The sequence below is a fragment of the Microtus pennsylvanicus genome, chromosome 1 (assembly GCF_037038515.1).
Source record: "Microtus pennsylvanicus isolate mMicPen1 chromosome 1, mMicPen1.hap1, whole genome shotgun sequence".
Lineage (NCBI taxonomy): Eukaryota > Metazoa > Chordata > Mammalia > Rodentia > Cricetidae > Microtus > Microtus pennsylvanicus.
Window position 1 is genome coordinate 155414203 of NC_134579.1, and position 19591 is coordinate 155433793.

Sequence of the window (19591 nt, forward strand, 5' to 3'; positions counted from 1 at the left end):
GAAACATATTAAGGAGTATAGGTATTAGCTCTTCTTGGAGGGTTGGCAAGAGACTTGACTCTAGAGGGGTTCCCAGGTGTCCAAGGAGATGTCCCCAGCTAGGTCCCTGGGCAGCAAAGGAGAGGGTACCTGAACTGGCCTTCTCCCGTAGCCACACTGATGAATATCTTGCATATCACCATAGAACCTTCATTTGGCGATGGATGGAGATAGAGACAGAGACCCACGTTGGAGCACTGGATAGAGCTCCCAAGGTCCAGATGAAGAACAGATGGAGGGAGAACATGAGTAAGGAAGTCAGGACTGCAAGGGGTGCGTCAACCCACTGAGATGGTGGGACTGATCTAATGGGAGCTCACCAAGGCCAGCTGGAGTGGGACTGAACGAGCATGTGATCAGACTGGACTCTCTGAATGTGGCTGACAATGACGGTTGACTGAGAAGCTAATGATAATGGCACTGGGTTTTGATTCTACTGCATGTACTGGCTTTTTGGGAGCCTAGTCTGTTTGGATGCACACCTTCCTAGACCTGGATGGAGGGGGGAGGGCCTTGGACTTCCCATGGGGCAGGGCACCCTGACTTCTCTTAGGACTGGAGGGGGAGGAGGAAGGGGGGATTGGGGGGGAAATGGGAGGAGGTGGAAAATTTTAATAAATAAATAAATAATTTTTTTTAAAAAAAAAAGCTAGTTTTAGGAATGCCAGGGTTACACAGAGAAACCCTGTTGCAAAAAAAACAAAACAATAATCTATTATTAGCTATTTCACACTCACACACCTATGTATGTATATACACACATTTTGTGTGTGTTTGTGCATGCACACTTCAAAGAGTGCCTACTCTCGCTCATACTCTCCATTCATTATCCTGATCTACAATTCTAACAAATTTCTCTGTTATGTTTCCCTCTATTCATTTTCCTTTGGGATCTTCAGAGATTAAGCAGGCTTATTGTGAGACTGTGTGTTTGAAGCTATGTGTTGGAGTCTGGTGGGTTGAGTAGAGGACTACAGCTAACAGCAGTGAATCTTTCCCTACAATCCACCCAGAGACATTTGAGACTTAAAGAATGGGACCCTGTAAGCCTTTCCCTTTCCTAGACTGATGTGGTCTAGTGTGAGGTCAACGCAGGTAAGTACAGTTGCTGTTGGTTACTGATTACAACAGCTGTGTGGAGTCCAAAGAATGGCATGTCTTAGCCCTTCCTCCTCTTTCCCTTATTTCCTTTCCTCCTCCTCTTCTTCAGTATTCCCAAATCCATAGGTGGATGGTGTAACTGATGTGTTCAGGGCTGGTACCACATGCCATATTTATTTTCTGAATCTAGGACAGCCAATAGTCTCTGCATTCAACATTGCATAAAAATTCTATATTTTATCTAAAAAGCACCTTTAACATGAGTCACAAAAGAACTTGTTTCTGAGTTAGAAAAAATGGTAAGACCACCATCTAGTGGTGAGAACAGTACATCACAAGATGAACCCAGTGTTGGGTTGTTAGCAATGGACAGTGATTTCTTTTCAAAATCCAAGTTCCTGTAATGTCTCTCACCATGGACCAGTTGCAGTATTTGGTTTTGGCTTGTCACATCTCTGTAGGAGATGGAAAGCTGGCATCTAAATTTAGCCTGTTATCGTTTGGCGTCCATATTGGCTTTCACGGTTTGAGTTGATGTGGACGACTGACCAGGTCTCTTCCTCTTCATGTGGTAGCCTTTATCCAACCAGCTGGACCGCTTTACACCCACCTATAAATTCCCCAGGTTTCCAGAGGACCTAGCTGGTCATTTCCAGTCCTTCAATGGAGGATCATTTCCTAGTGCTGACTTAAGGTCAGATCACCAACTTGGTATGGCCAACATTCAACTGCAACTTAGGAGAGGCACACCAAGCAAGATAAACTGGAATATCAATCATAAACAACTGATGAACCCAGCTATATGGAGAGAGTACAAGAGAATCACTGAAAAAAAAAGATGAGGGAAACTATTAAACAACCCTCTACAAATATAGAAAGCAAATGGGAGGAAATCAAGGAGTTATACAGGAGACTTCAAAGGAGATGATGCTTGGTTATGAAAAAAGGGTAACCCCAGTAGAATGGCTTACTGCAGAGATGATAAGCCTGGCAGAAGAAAGAAGGACCCTAAAGAGCAAACAAAAAGGAAATCCGCAGGTAGCAAAACACCACGACTATCTGTTCAGGAAGATCAAAAGAAGAGTGAAGAAGGATAAAACTGGACTCCATATTATAACACATCTTCTCTATGAAACTATCAGACTGATAACTGCCATATATGCTCCTAAGATTCGGGTGATTAAAGATGGGCAAGGTCATTCGTTAACAGAACCAGGGGAAGTAAAGCAAAGATGGAGACAATACCTCAACACCCTGTACAATGACCCTAATGCTGTCAATGAAAAACACTTCGACAGCCACTTGAACCACCAGAGATGATGAGGAAATATTACGTATTGACAGGAGAGAGATCGAGGAAGCTATCAAGGGAGCAAAATGCAAGAAGGCACCAGGAGTGGGTGGCCTTGAGGAGGAGATGGCAGCCACTACAATAGACTCAGGGGCCGAGGCACTTCTCAGATTCTTCAGGGAGATATGGGAACACAAAGTGAACCCACAGAATGGAAATGCTAGGTCATAATTCCCATATACAAGAAGAAGGACAAGCTGGACTGCTCCAATTACAGGAGCATTGGTTTGTTGTGCCATAGCAGCAATATTTTCTCCTCCATTATCTTGCAAAGGACCAAAGGCAAAACAGAGGAAATCCCAGCAGAGGCCCAGTGCGGATTCAAATCTACAGGAAGGAGCAAAAAATCAGATTTTCACTTTGAGGCAACTGGCAGAAAAATAAGAGTAACTTAGAAAAGACTTAAATGTGTGTTACATCGACTTCAAGAAGGCATTTGATATCATTTGGAGGAATGGACTTTGGGAAATAATGGGTTCTACAGGTACCCAGAGAAAATCATAATACTAGAAAATGCCTACAACAATACCTTTGCAGCAGTCAAAGCCTGTGAAGAACTAAGTGATTAGTTTAAGAAAATCATACTAAAGTTGCAGGGATACATCCTCTCATCACTACTCTTTAATATACTCCTGGAATTAATAATAGCAAGAGCCCTGGAGGATGAAGAGATAGGCATGCAGATAGGTGGTGTGCAAATCAATAATTTGCATTTCACTGACCATGCCACACTACTTGCTGAAAGTCCAAATGAGCTGCAGACCAAGAAAAATAGAGTGGTGGAAGCCAGTGAAAACTTGGTAATAATGTAAACACAGAGAAGACTGAGATATAACACATGGGAAGGGATTTTAACATTGTAATAAAGAATCAGAATCTCAAGCAAACAGTCAACTTTGTCTGTCTGGAAGGAAATCTTAGTTCAAAGGAGGAACTATTTTAGATGTCAGGAGGCAGATAGGGATAGTGAGGGCTGCATTCCAGGCACTAATAAAAGTTTGGTCTGCGAGAGACATTACGACAACAACAAAATTACAAGTATATGAGACACTTGTCTTGAACTGCCTTCTTTACAACTCCAAAAACTGGACAATCAAACACTCTCCTTATAGCAGTGGCTAAATGTGTTTGAGAAGGAGACATCCGGAGGATTCTAGGCATCATATGAAGAGACAGGATGCACAAGGATGACATTAAGAAACATCTCCCATCTACAGAAGGAAGTAAACTACAGGGTACAGCAACGGCTTGAGATACTTTAGCCATGTTATGGGAATGATCGATGGCAGATACCCGAAGATGGTACTGCTTGGAGGAGTGCTCGGGATAAGGTGAAGAGGGAGGCCCTAAAAACGCTGAATAGACATCGTAAAGGAAGAGTGTGGAACCTTGGGTATGACAACGACACAAGCATCTAGGACTGCACAGGATAGGAAGAACTGGAGAACGGTCATAAACGGAACGAGCATTGCCGGGTCATGGAGGAGGATGAGGAGGAGGAAGAGGAGGAGGAGGAGGAGGAGGAGGAGGAGGAGGAGGAGGAGGAGGAGGAGGAGGAGGAGGAGGAGGAGGAGGAGGAGGAGGAGGAGGAGGAGGAGGAGGAGGAGGAGGAGGAGGAGGAGGAGGAGGATTTAGTGTAAGTACGTAGCCTGGTAATCAAGTGGAGGTTAGACTTACTGTCTTTTAACAGAAGGATTCTGATCTCACTGTGGGGGTCAGACAGCAGGGTGCAGAGTCCTCCTAGATCCAGGTCTGCTCTAGGCTGGCAGGAAGCATGAGGGGGGCTGTGCAGAGCGGGTCCTGGGCAGCCTGAATGCTGAGCTGTGTGGAAGGCAGCCTGAGACACAGGGGAGAAAAAATTCAGTGGGGCAGGGAACACTCAACCAGAAACAGCAGTTGGGAGGGTGTGGGAGTTTCTGTGCCTATAGTAGGGCGGGGAAGGGGGGGGGGGGAAGCGGAGAGGATGGAGAAGTGGGAGGAGTTTAGAAGAGTGACATACAAAAAACCGGAAGTAGACTGAAAAGGAAAAGCCGGAAGTGCTTTGTGCCAGTACCTGTGTTAGCTCTGGAACCTGCGGGTTGGCAATTCTGTGGTGCAGACCTGGGTGCGGAGGAGTCGGCAGGTGTCGCGGGGAAGCGAAAACTCCCGGAGCTGCAGTCGCCGCCTGGGAAAGTCAGCAGCGCAATGGGGGAACCGCAGCCCGGCGGCCCTGGAACCTCCCAGGTCAGAGGCTGCGGAGCTGGGACCCAGGAGGGAAGGGACCAGGGGTGCGAGTAGTTTCCCTGCTGTTCATAAGGCTCTGAAGTTCTCTTACCCTCCTCTGTAAACTTTCGATCACATGAACTCTAACAGTCCCGATTTTTTCATTTATCTTCTAATTGTCAAAATATTCTCATAAAAACCTACTACAATATTTGAATTTATGTATTGTTGTTTGCAAAGACAGTTCTCTTTACTGTGTTGGAAAGGAAAAACCTTTTCAAATTTACATTCATCCACGCCAAACTTCTTGTTAAACCTCTTCGCTATTCAAGAGAATGGCACACAGAACTAGGGATACGAACTCCCAGAAAAATATTAAGTATTAGTCATGAAATGAACGCTTGCAAATATAATTAAATCAGAAATTATATTTTTTACGAGTTCCATGGTTGTAAACATTAACATTTAAAAGTAAACTTTTTATCTGCCACTAAATTTTGATCTGACACTTTGTGATGTAAATAGATCATTAAAAGTGTCTTTGACAGACTGAGTAGAATATACATTTAATCCCATCACTGGGGAGGCAGAGGCAAGTGGATCACATTGAGTTTGAGGCCAGCCTGGCTTATCTAATGAGTTAGGTGTCAGCCAGAGCTTCATGCTGATACACTGCCTTAAAAAATATAGAAAAGGAAAATGTGGCCATGTGGTGGTGGCTCACGCCTTTAATTCCAGCACTCAGGAGGCAGAGGCCTGTGGATCTCTGTGAGTTCAAGGCCAGCCTGGTCTACAAAAAAAAAAAAAAAAAAAAAAAAGGAAAGGAAGGAAGGAAGGAAAGAAATGTGTATTTTTGTGCTGAGCTCTTAATGTACAATTTAGAGCCTAAAAAACACAATATACTTTTTTATGATATTAGATCACAGTATTTTCACAGTAAGAAAAGGCATTATAAGCCATATGATAGTGGTAGCACACTCTTTCAATCCCAGCATTTGGGAGACAGAGGAGCTAGGAGTTCCTTCCCACCCTGGTCTACTGAGCAAGTTAAAGGGTAGCTGGATCTATCTACACAGAGAAGCCCTGTCTTGGGGGGGGGGGGGCGTAAAAAAAAGGGAAAAACAATGAAACTTACTATAGTGTAGAATAGTAAAGAAAGCATCTTTTGAATAATTACAATAATCATCTATATTAGAAAAAATGTCTAGAGGAATCGTTTGTCTTCGTCAAAGGAAAGCACTCTGTCCATGAACACATGATGAAGCTGTTAGTTTTTTGATTCCTATGTTTGCTGTGTTTGAGTCCTGAATTCATTGTATTGCTGTCTGGCCGAAACTCACCAAGCAGACCAAGCTGGCCTGGAAAACACAGAGTTCCAACCTCCTCTGTCTCCCTAGTGCTAAAATTAAAGTTATGCGCTGAAACAACTGTTCAAACTGTTGTTTTTTATTTTGTGGTCTGTTGATAGCCAGTGGTGTGACTGTGAACTTCTCCCAGGAGGAGAGGCAGTGCCTGAACCTGCTCAGGGGCCTTTGTGCAGAGACTTGATGTTGCAGGATTGTATCAGTCTGATTGCTGTGGGTAAGAATTGCTTGCATGCAGTCTCCCTTGCTCCTCCTCAGAGTGTTCTCCTTCAGAGTGTCTTTCTCTTACTCTGAAAGCGCTTGCGCCTTTGAGAGCTCTGAGACTTTCATCATGTTGGGGCTATGTCACTAGAGTATGACATTATCATCCCAATCTTTCAGTTCCGTTTCTGCAGCTGAGATTTGACTGTCTTGTGACTGGAAGTGGGATTCAAGTCACACTAACTGAAAATGATTCCTAAATGTTTTCAGTATTCTGACCCTGCCTGACAATTGGGGAAACACTTCTAAATTCCTCTCTTCATCTACTGAGCACAGTACTGTGTTAGAAATCCAGGTGCTTCCTGAAGAATCTCTTTCTGATGTGCAGGGTTAACTGATCACCCAGACCTGCTCACCTGTGGGGCAGAACAAAGTCCAGGAAGGTGAAGAAAGATGAGACAGTAGCTCAGGATGGAGGTATTTGAAAGAACTGGTGAAGGGGTGTCTGTTAGTATTCAGATGTACTGGCCTATACTTGGTGTCCTGACAAGCTAGGTCCTCATCTGCAGCCACTAAGAGCACCTCCTATGCACATGCACTATGTTCCCTTTTAAAAGGTGGGCCTTGCCCACCTTCCATATCTTTTTTTCTTCTCTCTTTCTCTCTGCCCCTTTTTTTTCTCTCTCTCTCTTTCTCTCTGTCTCTCTCCCTCTCTCGTTCTTTCTCTTCCTCCACTCTAATCCCCAGGGACCAGTCTCTGCCCCTCTCTCTGTCCCCTTCTCTGCCCCTTGTCTCACTTCTTCCACTAAACCTCCTATGTGAGTACCATTGTGTGGCATTCCTCCTTCCCACTGATTTTTAAATCTATTGTAATTACTGCAAGGGACTCAAGTGAATGTGCGAGTGGGACATGAAATCAGTGTGCCACATTCTGTGTCACTAGAAATGCTTCTGGAGACGTCCCCTGAGAAGGATCTCAGGATTGTCCTATTATAGGCACGAGAACTGGTTCTACAGAAGAACTGAAAATGGAGTCAAGTAAAATTTTATTTGAGTGTGCATGTGAGTGATGCTGTCCTTATTCATTGACATCACTAGTCATGTCTTCATAACAGTATTAATAGGTTTTTATTTCTATGATTTTCATGTATTATAAAATAATCAAAATTAGTGCCAGTAGGTTTACTTACTATTTTCAGAATCTTTTGGTATTCTATTACATTCTCTACATTAATGTCTCTGTTTCTAAAAATAATACCATCATAGTTTTATAAGAAGTGAGGAAGTGTATAGACTGTTACACTCTGTCTATACTGTCTTCCCATGGGTATCTCCTGTTGTGTGTCATCGTTTTAATTCCAAATGGTTTCCATTGCTGTAAATGTAATATACTGTGAAATCACATCAAAGTTTGCGCCTCTCATTTTCCGACTCTTTACTATTCCTTGGCATTTTCAGGATTACTTTCTGTAAAATATGCAATAGAATTGTTATAGGAATGGCTTAGAGACTTAGAGAAGACAGACTTCCTTCTAGGCTGTTTTCTTGTCTTTGAAAATAACATGATGCAGTGTACCAATTTGCACATGTTTTATTTATTCTCCTGTTTTCTGTCTGTTGTAGATGTCTGCAATCTGGGTTTTGTGACACTCACCTGTGTTGATCAAAGAATCTTCTAATAAACCATTTTATCCTTTGCTGTTACTCTTAATTTTCTATTATGATATTTTTGTTTTGATTTTCTGTCATTATTATATGATTATGATTATCAGTCCTCTTTATTGTACTCCATAGGCATGGCAGTTTCACAGATTCATTCTTTTTCAGTGTTTTATATCTTTAGATTGCAATGATTTTTTTTCATGCTAAATATATATTTTATTATTAGCCTTCAGATTTCTTTTCTTGAATCATGTTGCCTGTGTACATCTTTTGCTTATGTAATACTATGTATTACATTTCAAAAAATCACTGGAAAAATGCATTTGTTGTTGTTTAGGAACTTGAGTGTGAACACTGACTAGGCAGAATTGGAATCTCTACATTAAATTCATTCATATTGTCTAATGATCTACACGGTAGAGCTTTTTATTATATGCATATTGATCCTTACAACTGCTGTTGAGCACAATTTGTTCAATTCATTTACTGATTTATTGATTATATTATCATTTGCTTCCTTCTATTTTTATCAAGTGTAGTATAAATAGGTAGTCAATATATGTATATGTTGTGTCATCTGTCTCTTCAAATTTTCATTATTACCATTTCCCTGGGTTGTTTTTTTTTTCTTTTTTACACAGTACTATTTGTCTGGTTCTGCTCTTGTTTCAAGTGTACCCGTTTGTCTGTGATGAAGGTCTGTGATTCACTGTGTATTAGAATATTGAACCCAGGTTCATATTTTTATATAAAGTGTAGATATTTTCCCAGTTCCACTGTTTGAAGAGACTGTCCAGTCTACAACACGTATTTGTGTAATTTTGCTGACATTCCCCTGGTCATTGCTATTGGGCATGTTTGGATCTGCTGCACTATTGCATTGGTCTGATCTGGAATCACACTGCATTACAACTTTTTCCTGGGGCTGCTCTGTACCCAGGGAATTTGTGTCAACATAATTTCTACATTTCTCCTTATTATATCTGTGAAGTTTATTGCGGGACGCTCAAATGTCATGAGATTTGAACTGACAATAAAACCACTTTCAGAAATACTGCTAATTTCAAAATATTGTGTTCCATTCCATCTGTGTGAAATGTCTTCCCATGTTGTAGTTAGTTCAAGAATTTTTATTCCCTTTGTTTTGTTTTTGATGTTGTTCCTGGTTGGGTTATTGATCATATTCCTCAACTTCTTTCTGAGAATTGGTGGTTTCAGTCTTGAACATGGATGGTTACTTCCCATTTCTCTTGTAGTTATCTAATCTTCTCATCAAATTTACATTTTCCCATGTTACTCGTTTCTCCTATATATATTTTTCCCTTTGATATATTTGTGCTCTTCTGCTTTGTTGAAATGGATTCTTTTGCTTTGTAAATATCTTGAACTGCACTTACATCTCTATCATTTTTTTGTTTTTTTGTTTTTCAAAACAGGGATTCTCTGTAGTTTTGCAAATTGTCCTAGAACTAGCTCTTGTAGACCAGGCTGGCCTTGAACTCACAGAGATCTGCCTGCCTCTGCCTCCTGAGTGCTGGGATTCAAGGCGTGCACCACCACTGCCCACCTCATTTCCATCAATTTTAAGGTAGAATTGTTCTAGATGAAACAGTATGGTTGACAGTGATTTTCTCCCCAAGCTTCCAATGTTGTTCCCAGCTCTCCTGAATTTGGGATTATTGACTAGACACCTGGTCATATTGTGTTTCTTGGGTCTTTTCAAGTGGTTTGTTGTTTTTCTTTAACCGCTCTCAGTGCTAATTTTTACTTTTTCTTTTTTCCTTCTTATATGAAAGGCCAACAAGCCGTATATTCATTGTTCCTAAAAGAGAAACTCAAAGAAGAGAAGCAAGCAGAAATGGCTGATTCTCCAGTAAGCAGGCCCCAGGTCAGTGGTCATGTCCCCCTTTCTTTTGTAGAAATGTTATAGTTTGAGACATTGGAAGCCTTTAAATTCTACTTCTGGTTATCTTTTTAGCTTTATTATGAAAAATGTTGCAAACAAACAAGCAGACAAAAAATTACCCACTGAAATTAACCAGATTCAAAGAGCATGCAATTCAGTGTATGATGTGGGATTCCCCTTTGTATGCTGTGAAAACCATTGGTTAATAAAGGTTTAGGTCTACAGCAGAGCTATAGGGAAACAACTAGGCAGGGAAAATTAAATGAAATGTTGGGGAAAAAAGGGATGGAGTCAGAGAAGCCATGGAGCTGCTGCAGGAGAAAGATGTGCTAAAACTTTGCTGGTAGGCCATGACCTCGTGTGATACACAGATTAAGAGAAATGGGTTAAATTAAGATGTAAAAGTTAGCCGATAAGAAGCTAGAGCTAACGGGCCAAGCAGTGATTTCAATAATCTAGTTTCTGTGTGATTGTTTCAGGGCTAAGCAGCTGGAAACCAACAAGCGGCTCCCTCCAACAATGTATTTTTATCAGTTAGAGTAGTCATTGGGATCAGAAGCTCTGCAGCCTCACAGGGAACTTTATATTTTCATTATAGAATATATTTTTTGAACTTGTGCACTATGAAAAGGAAAGAAAAACTGACAGAATTAGAACTAGAATAGAAATTAGCTTTAAATCCTTTTTCATAACTTGTGTTTATTACCTACATTCAGTCCTAAGTCAACCCTGATATTTAATGCTTATTGTTCTCTTTTTTCCATGTTCTACTGTGCCCACATGTATGTTGTTTCTTATATATACATATTATTGGCTAGATTCTGTGTATGAAGGAAAATGTGGTTTCTTCCTTTTGACACTGTATAACCTCACTTAATATAACATTTTGAGTCCACCCATTTTTCTGCAAATTTTCATTGCATGTTTTTCTTCAACTCAATTGTATTCCATTTTATATGTATACTATTTTCAGTATCCATCTGTTGGATTAGGTTGATTCAATTTCTTTCCTATGACGAATACAGCAGGAGTAAACATTGGGTATAAATATCTCTAGATTGCAATGTGGAGTTCTCTAGTTATGTTCCCAGGAGTAACATTGCTGGATCATACATTTGTTTTATCTTCAATTTTTTCAGTCATCTGCAAACTGATTCCCACAATGGCTGTATTAGTTTACATTTTACCACATACACCAAAGTTTTATGAGGGTTCTTTTCTCTGCAATGAGACAATATTTCAAAGTAGTTTTAGTTTGTGTTTTCATGGAGGCATTTTTGGGATCCTGAACAATTTTTGCAATATTTATTAAGTATTTGTTTATTTGTCTTTCTAAGTGTCTTTTCGGTTCATTTTCCCATTTGTTGTTTGGCAGTTTTATTTCCATGTTATTTAATTTTTATAATTGTTTGTAAATTCTATATGTGAGATGCTATCCCCAGTGTTGCAGGTATAGATTCTCTCCCACTCTGCAGGTGTCTGTGTGCTCTGCTGATTGTTTCTGCTGATTTTTTTTCATGGTGTCCCATCTGTTGATACTTAGGTCAGTTCCTATGCTTTTGCTGTTCTTTCTAATCAATATGTCCTTGCCTATCCTGATGTCCTCACGGGTATTCCCTATGTTTTCTAAGTATCTGTGTTTCTGGTTTTAAATGTTGCTCGAAGTTTCTGTTTTGCCCAGTCCCACAGCTGTGCAATCCCAAATAAACACACATAAAACTACATTAATAATAAACTAGTTGTTCTATTAGCTCAGGCTTCTTATTAACTCTTTCTTACATCTTAAATTAGCCCATAATTCTTGTCTATGATAGCCAAGTGGCTTGTCACCTTTTATCGGCGAGGCATTCTCATTTTGCTTCCTTTGCGTCTGGCTTCCTCTGGGTGGACTGCAGACTGACTCTATTCTTCCCAGAATTCTCCTTTTCTCATTGTCCTGCCTATACTTCCTGCCTGGCTTCTGGCCAATCAGCATTTTATTAAAGTAATACAAGTGGCAGGATAAAAGACCATTGTCCCACAGCATTTAAATACAGCTTTTGATCCATTTTCTATGGATTTTTGTACAAATGAAAGATAAGAAACTAATTTCATTTTTCTGCTTGGAAACAGAGGCTGTGCTTTTGTTTCCCAGCCACCCAGTCCCAAAATAATCAACCAGAAGCTTAATATTAATTGCAAACTCTTTGAACTATTGCTCAGACTTACTGCTAATTAGCTCCTACTTTCAAATTAATCCATTTCTATTAATCTATGTATTGTCATGTGACTCATGGCTTTACTTGCGGTCTTGTACATCTTGCTCTTCCAGCATCTCACTGGCATCTCTCCACTCTGCACTATTCCTCCAAGTCCTCAGTTTGATGTTTCTTTATCCTGGCTTGTCATAGTCCAAAACAGCATTATTATCAACCAATGAGTACAACACATACTCACAGTGTACAAAAGGACCATCCCACAGCACCTCCTGGATCCAGTTTTACCTACACCATCTGGTGAAAAGGCCATATTATTCTAATCTATACTTTTGCCTCCTTTATTAAGTATTGAGTCGGCATACCTCTATGGTATGCCTTTATGGCATACCTTTATGGTATTCTTTCTGGGTCCTTTCTTTTCTAATTTTATTACTATACCATTCTCTCCTTTTGACTACAACTATACACTATAATTCAGTAATTCTACATCTCCTGTAGCACTTTTCTCAATACTCTTCCCCAATTATTTGAGGGTAAATATCCCACATGGACTTATGTGATGTTTAATTTTAAAAATATTTTCACTCTAATACATGAACAAAAATTATGTTAAAGCCCAATTGCTATAGAAGATGGACTACATTTTTATATATTAGTATGTGAGGGCTCCTGTGGCATGTAGGCTTCATTGGTGGGGTCTGTCACATTTCCTTGAGTCCTGGTTATAAAAAGTAGATATTGAATCACAGGAATAGTTGTCACAACATCTTAGCAATGTGTGGAATTAAAAGAGACAGATCTTGGATTTTAGTGCTCTATAATACTTGGTTCCTATTTCGTGTGTGTGTGTGTCTGTATTTGGTTTTTTTTAAAAACTGGGTTTTTCTGTGACCCTGGCTATGGTGGAACTCAGTCTATAGACCACACTAAACTTCAGCTCAACAGAAATCCACCAGCCTCTGTGTGCCACCACCACACAGCTACCCCTTTTCTCTTAAATGTAATGGCATTAGACCTAGACTTTACACATACAAATTTAACATGTTAGAATACCATTATGTAAGGCCAAATAATTCATAAAATTGATTTACTGTCATTATTTTACCATGATCTACAGGTATAACATTTAAAGCACATTCCTCATCATCATTATCTTTCTGAGACTTCTATGCTGTGATCCTATAGGACATAAACACTGCATTCATACCAGATGTAATTGTGTCTAGACCTTAAATGTTCATTGTTAGTGTATATCACATGTGAGACTATTGTGTCATCCTGATTTCAGAACTTAGAAATTCATTATAGAGTGTGACTCTTTCAGAAATCATCGCTTTGACTAGTTGTCTCAGGAAATGCACTCTTCCTGGTATAACCTAATTAAACAACTTTTCATTTCAGGGTTTGTTGACATTCAGGGATGTGACTGTGGACATCTCCCAGGAGGAGTGGGAATGCCTAGACTCTGCTCAGAGGGCTTTGTACCTTGATGTAATGTTGGAGAATTACAGCAACCTCGTCTTTGTGGGTGAGAACATTTTGCTTGTAGAGTTCTTAGCTCATCCTTTGTATATACTGACTTCATAGATTGTAAACTCTGTTATGCTATCTTGAACACAACAAGAGACTAGGCTAAGTTTGGTAATAGGAAAGAACTTCTTCATGGAATTTGACTTTTCTTTCCATTTACCATGTTAGAGATGTTGTTTACCTTTCATTTTGGTTCCAAAATGCATTCAGAAACTCAGTAGCATATAATATTTCCATATATATCTTAAAGTTCCAAATCCATCATTGTATATGACATGGTTCTTTGAGAGAAAAAAAAAATAGGTGATCTGAAAATTCTCCCTAAATATGCAGAAGATTCTGGAGGAAATAGCAATGTGAAATCATTTCTAGATTCTCTTACTTTGTGTACTTTTCATGTACTGAGCACAGTACTAGATTAGACTTCTATATTCCTTCTAAAAATTCTAGCATGGGTCATGGGCTACCTTGCAGTATGTGGACTATTGCATGCAAGGCCTGGGTACCTGTCCAGAGCAAATGAAATTGCCCTGGAATGTGGAGAGGAGAGAGTAGCCACAACCAGGGTGGGCTCGTGAGTGAGCAGGACAACAGTGATGGCTTCCAGTGAAAGGGAAAGCAAGAGCTGAGAATGCTTTTGTGATATTCAATTTCACTTGAAATCGTTCCTGATGATTTAACTTAGTGTTGTATCCTAGTCCCAGGATGCATTCTGCCTGTTGTAACTATTAGAAGGAGTTGTGTCTTACTGCATCTGTATTATGGTAGCTTAATAATAGTACAAAATGCAATTTTATTTGACCAAGATGACATCAGATTGAAATAATCTTATAATTTCTAAGTCTAATGTAAGTCCATGAATTAGGATTATTCTATAATTGCCTTCCTTACTGTGTGTTTTCATTTTACATCTTTCATTTTCTTCCCAGTGGAGAACAGACAGACACCCTTTTGGGAAATATCAGGAGTCGATGTACCAAGTAGACTTGGAATAACCCTATCAGGAAAGTTAAGAAACACAGCAGTATGTGGAGACAGATCGCAGTGTCTAAGTGTCCTCAGACAGTGGAGGATAGAAATAAGCAATAACTGCCCATGACAGCCCTACATTAAATGAGCTACAGCCTCTGATGCCTGCTAGAATATTGTCTTTGCATCCATTACTTTTGAAGAATCTAATGTGTTTTTCTAGAGAAAGAAATAAACCCTGTGATACTTTTAAGTAAGACTTTAGTCTTCTGACCAGTCTGCATTGTCAATCACTTAGTAAGTATAAATGCTGTGATTGGGTTATACTCCTTCATCAATTTCGGAGAAAAAAATTATTTAAAGATAGAGACGTGTTTTCTAAACATAATCACTAAATGAGTCTATCCCAGAGTCAATTACTGATTCCTCAATTACATGATCCATCTTATGAGGTTAGACATTTTCGATACGGATGAGAAATCTTTTATTAATTACAGACCCTTGAAGGCTGTCAGGTTGTTTTTGTGAGAATACATTTAATTACTGTGAAGAAAATATCTAAGTAGTTGCTCTTTGACTCATCTGAACAGAGAACTTAGAGAGACAGTCGTTTATTAAATTATTAATCTTTGATCGAGCCCTACTAATCTGAACTGTAATCATTTTCAGGGAACTATTACATATGTGATCTTGTCCATCAACATGAGAAGACTAAAAAGGATTCTTGTCAGTGTAATGACCTTGGCAAAATGCTTCATGACCTCTCCACATGTGCACTTTATACAACAAGTGAAACTACAGAAAACTCTAATAACTACAGATGCAATAGTCACAGAGATGCCTCTGTTGACTCATCAAACCTAGACAGACATGAAAGCATGCACACTGGAGAAGATCCTTGTAAATCTAAAGACTATGAGAAAGCTTTAAATTTGTGTCCCAACATTACTCAAGATCAGAGAGTCTACAATGCAGAGACAGAGCACAGGCAGGGAGAATATGATGACTACTATAGCTCAACATATAGTCATTTACGACAAACTATCTACATTGGAGAGAAACCACACCAGTGTGGGAAATGTGGGAAATGCTTCAGTACTGCTTCAAGCCTCAGTGGACATCAGAGAATACATACTGGAGAGCAACTTTTCAAATGTGGAGAATGTGGTGTGTCCTTTAACCACCATACAACTCTTAGAAAACACCAGAGAGTCCACACTGGAGAGAGACCTTATAGTTGTAAGGAATGTGACAAGTCTTTTACTAGGTTCTCATATTTTGCAGCACATCAAACAATTCATACTGAAGAGAAACCCTACAAATGTGGAGAATGTGGCAAATCCTTTATCCACCATTCAAATCTTAGAACACATCAGAGAGTCCATACTGGAGAGAGACCTTATAATTGTAAAGAATGTGACAAATCTTTTACTACATGCTCAGACCTCAGAAAACATCAGAAAATTCATACTGGAGAAAGACCTTACAGTTGTATGGAATGTGACAAATCCTTTACGAGGTGTTCCCACCTCAAAGCACATCAGAAAATTCATACTGAAGAGAAACCCTACAAATGTGGAGAATGTGGCAAATCCTTTATCCACCATTCATACCTTAGAATACATCAGAGACTCCACACTGGAGAGAGACCTTATAGTTGTAAGGAATGTGACAAATCTTTTACTACATGTTCTGTCCTCAGAAAACATCAGAAAATTCATTCTGGAGAAAGACCTTACAGTTGTAAGGAATGTGACAAATCTTTTATCAGGGCTTCCTATCTCAGAGTGCATCAGAAAATTCATACTGGAGAGAAACCCTACAAATGCAAAGACTGTGATATATCCTTTCTCCGGATTTCTACTCTTAAAATACATCAGAAAGTTCATTCTGGAGAGAGACCTTACAAATGCCAAGACTGTGACATGTCCTTTAAGCAAATTTCAAATCTTAGAAGACATCAAAGAGTTCATTCTGGAGAGAGACCTTACAGTTGTAAGGAATGTGACAAAACTTTTATCAGGGCTTCCTACCTCAGAGCGCATCAGAAAATTCATACTGGAGAAAAACCCTACAAATGTAAAGACTGTGACTTGTCCTATATTCACCTTTCAAGTCTTAGAAGACATCAGGGAGTTCATACTTGAGAGAAAAATACCATTCTCATAATGTGACATAGTATTTTTTTTATTCTCTGTATATAAATCCCAACAGTATACATAATATGCTATGGGATAATTTTTTGTATACTGTGCAGGTGTGTCTTTGCCAAAGCACCTTCTTTTTGGTTTGATAAAGAGATGACTGGCCAATGGCTAGGTGGGAGAGAATAGGCGAAACTTCTCAGGAGAGTGAGGAACTTGGGATGAATCTGGTGTGGCAGCAGATGCCAAAAAGACATGGGAGGAATCTAACATACAAAATTGAGGAGAGGTAAAGAGCCACTTGGCTAAACACAGGTTAATAGGAACATGTTACTTTAAGGTATAAGAACTAGTTCGGAACAAGCCTAAGCGAAAGGCCAAGCTTTCATAAATAATAAGAAGAATTTTTATCATTATCTGGGGGCTGTTGGTATAAAGAAAGTCTGACCAGAAAGACAAACTACAATAATAGAAACATAAAGATAAAAAATTTATAAAAACCGGTAATGAAGTTTTAAATATTTGAAGAAACTACAGAGTTTATATTTTTAAAAAATCTGCAATAGTAACTCTGAAGGTTTTTTTCATGTGTATAGGTGCTTTGCCGAATGTGTAAAGAGTTGCTTTGCAAACCTTTCTACATGCTTGCCAGGTGCCTGGGAATGCCAGCAAAGAACATTTTGTAACCCAACCCAAGACTGGAGTTACAGACAGTTGTGGGCTACTATATTTGTGGTAGGAGTTGAACCCCAGCCCTCTGGAAGGGCAACCAGTGCCACTAAACCTTGACTCCAGCCCCTGTGAAATACAGTAATAAAATTATTTTTCTTAGCTTGGTGGTGTTGGCACAAAACTTAATACTGGCATTCAGGAGGCAGAGGTAGGTAGATACCTGTGAGTTTGAGTCCAGCCTAGTGAACACAACTAGTTCCAGGATAGCCAAGGCTGTTAGTGAAATCTTTTCTCAAAAAACAAACAAAAAAAGTTCTGCATTTAAGATCTCATAATAAAGACACTATGTGGTGCACTCCTTTAATCCTAACATTTAGTAGGCAGAGACAAGAAGATCCCTATGAGTCTGAGGCTATCCTGGTCTACATAGTGAGATCCAGGGCTGCCAGAAGTACATAGACCCTGTCTTGAACTAATTAAATTAAATAGTAAGGAAAAAAATATAATAACTTTTAAAATGTGATAAAGACCTCTAATTGTACAATACACCATAAAATTCCTAATTCTGAGAAAACATAGATAGGTATACCATATATAATCCCCAAATCTTCTGCTCATTAGAAATTATACCCACCTAATAAATTAAATTTAATAAATCCTTTATCTAGTGCTGACACTGCGGACATAAAAGGAAATTCAACATGAAAGACAATGCTCATAGTCTCATCTTTTGTTCACTTTTGATAATCTTTATACTAGACTGAAACCTTACAACTAACAAGGAAGTGAGAAACTATAAAGAGATAGGCTGTGATTGTGATATCAGAGGCTTATCATAAACACTTTAGAAATCCTCAAAGGGCTCAGGCCCTGATGGTACATCCCTTTAATCTCGGCACTGTGGAGCAGAAGCAGATGGATCTCTGAGTTCAGCTTGGTCCACATTGCAAATTCCAAGACAGCCAGGGCTACACAGAGAAACACCATCTCAAAAAGCAAAACAACAAAAAAGAAATCCCCGAGGGCCTGCAGAAATTCATTTTGAGCTACTGAAGAAAAGTATTGGCTCCACACACATCAATAAAATGACAGTGCTTTCATTAACTGCTCGTAGATCCTCGTGGAGGTAAAGGAAACTCATAGGACCCCCTCAGCCATGAGGAAATGGCAGTTGCCCAGAGTCTATGCATTACCCACTACCTGCTGCAGGAGGAGACTTCTTTCACTAAGGCTGAGAGTAGCACAAAGTGATCATTTTAATCATGAATATTTAGATGACAGATTAACAACATCATCAGTAATGAAACATCAGTAGTTTCTGTCCTTGGAATTAGAACTTCAAAGTCTTGGTTTGTAATCATGGTATGAGTTCCTCTTTATGCAGCAGGACTCAGATCCAATCAAGAGACAGGTTGGTTATGCCAGTAAGGAGTTCTGACAGTGTTTCACCAGTATACATATTTTGCCCAGTAGATTAGTAATGTATGATGCAGGGTCCATGGTTAAGTAGACTGTTAACATGTTTTCTTTGCCAGCAGCCCTCGCATGGCCTTACACTGTCACAAGTGTCTTGGTGTGGGTATGCGGGTTCACTCAGGTTCATGAAATGAAGACTCAGAAACACATGAGAATGAACCTCTGAGGCTGCAAGGGGCTTAGTCTTGATGAACTGAAGCACTTTCCCTTTGTCTCTTGGCACCTTTATTCTTCCCTATATTTACATTTTAGATAAGATTTCCTATCTCAAAAACAAACCAAAAGAAGTTTCTGAAAACACAGTGCCAGGTGCAAATACATGAGGTGCCATAGTTTTCCAGGTTTCCTCTAAATCAAGTTTTGCATATGCATTGTATCCATAGAAACTCTCAAGACAAGATACACATGGGGCAACAAAAGGTTTCTGTATCGCAAAGGATGGATTAGGGGCTGAGTGAAAACTTTAGCAGTAGACCAGGTATAGCCCAGCAGGTTTCATGGCTAGTAGAATTTGCTTGCTATCCTTCTGGCACCGGGCCAGCAGGATATTATGTTACATTACAATCCTATGAAAGATAGCCAGTTGGGACAAATTACTGGTAAATTCAAGATTGCTCTCTCTTGATCTTGAAACCAAAGTGTTGTCTTCAGCAACACCATGTACTTATGGGTGGTCAAGCAAGAGCACTGGCAATGACTTGTTTTGTTTGGGATACCTCCTGGGTTTACCTGACAGTAATTGCTAGACAGATAACCAGTACCTGGTACAAAGAATT

General features: G+C 39.6%; 2 protein-coding genes across 5 annotated transcripts in view; both read left to right on the forward strand.

Annotated features, from left to right (window-relative positions):
* The window catches only part of LOC142832742 (uncharacterized), a 196329-nt gene that overhangs the window by 129005 nt on the left and 47733 nt on the right, over positions 1 to 19591 (forward strand). The window lies entirely within an intron of this gene.
* Positions 4487 to 18354, forward strand: LOC142832924 (uncharacterized). Of its 3 annotated transcripts, XM_075943772.1 has the most exons (6): positions 4510 to 4714; positions 6162 to 6274; positions 6647 to 6735; positions 9717 to 9808; positions 13426 to 13552; positions 15193 to 18354. In XM_075943772.1, exons 4-6 carry the CDS (start codon positions 9779 to 9781, stop codon positions 16668 to 16670), a joined length of 1635 nt encoding a protein of 544 aa, XP_075799887.1. In that variant the 5' UTR covers positions 4510 to 4714; positions 6162 to 6274; positions 6647 to 6735; positions 9717 to 9778; the 3' UTR covers positions 16671 to 18354. The 3 variants fall into 3 exon arrangements, with proteins under 3 accessions (XP_075799884.1, XP_075799887.1, XP_075799874.1); XM_075943759.1 differs by lacking the exon at positions 6647 to 6735 and having other exon boundaries at positions 4537 to 4714; XM_075943769.1 differs by lacking the exons at positions 6162 to 6274; positions 6647 to 6735 and having other exon boundaries at positions 4487 to 4714.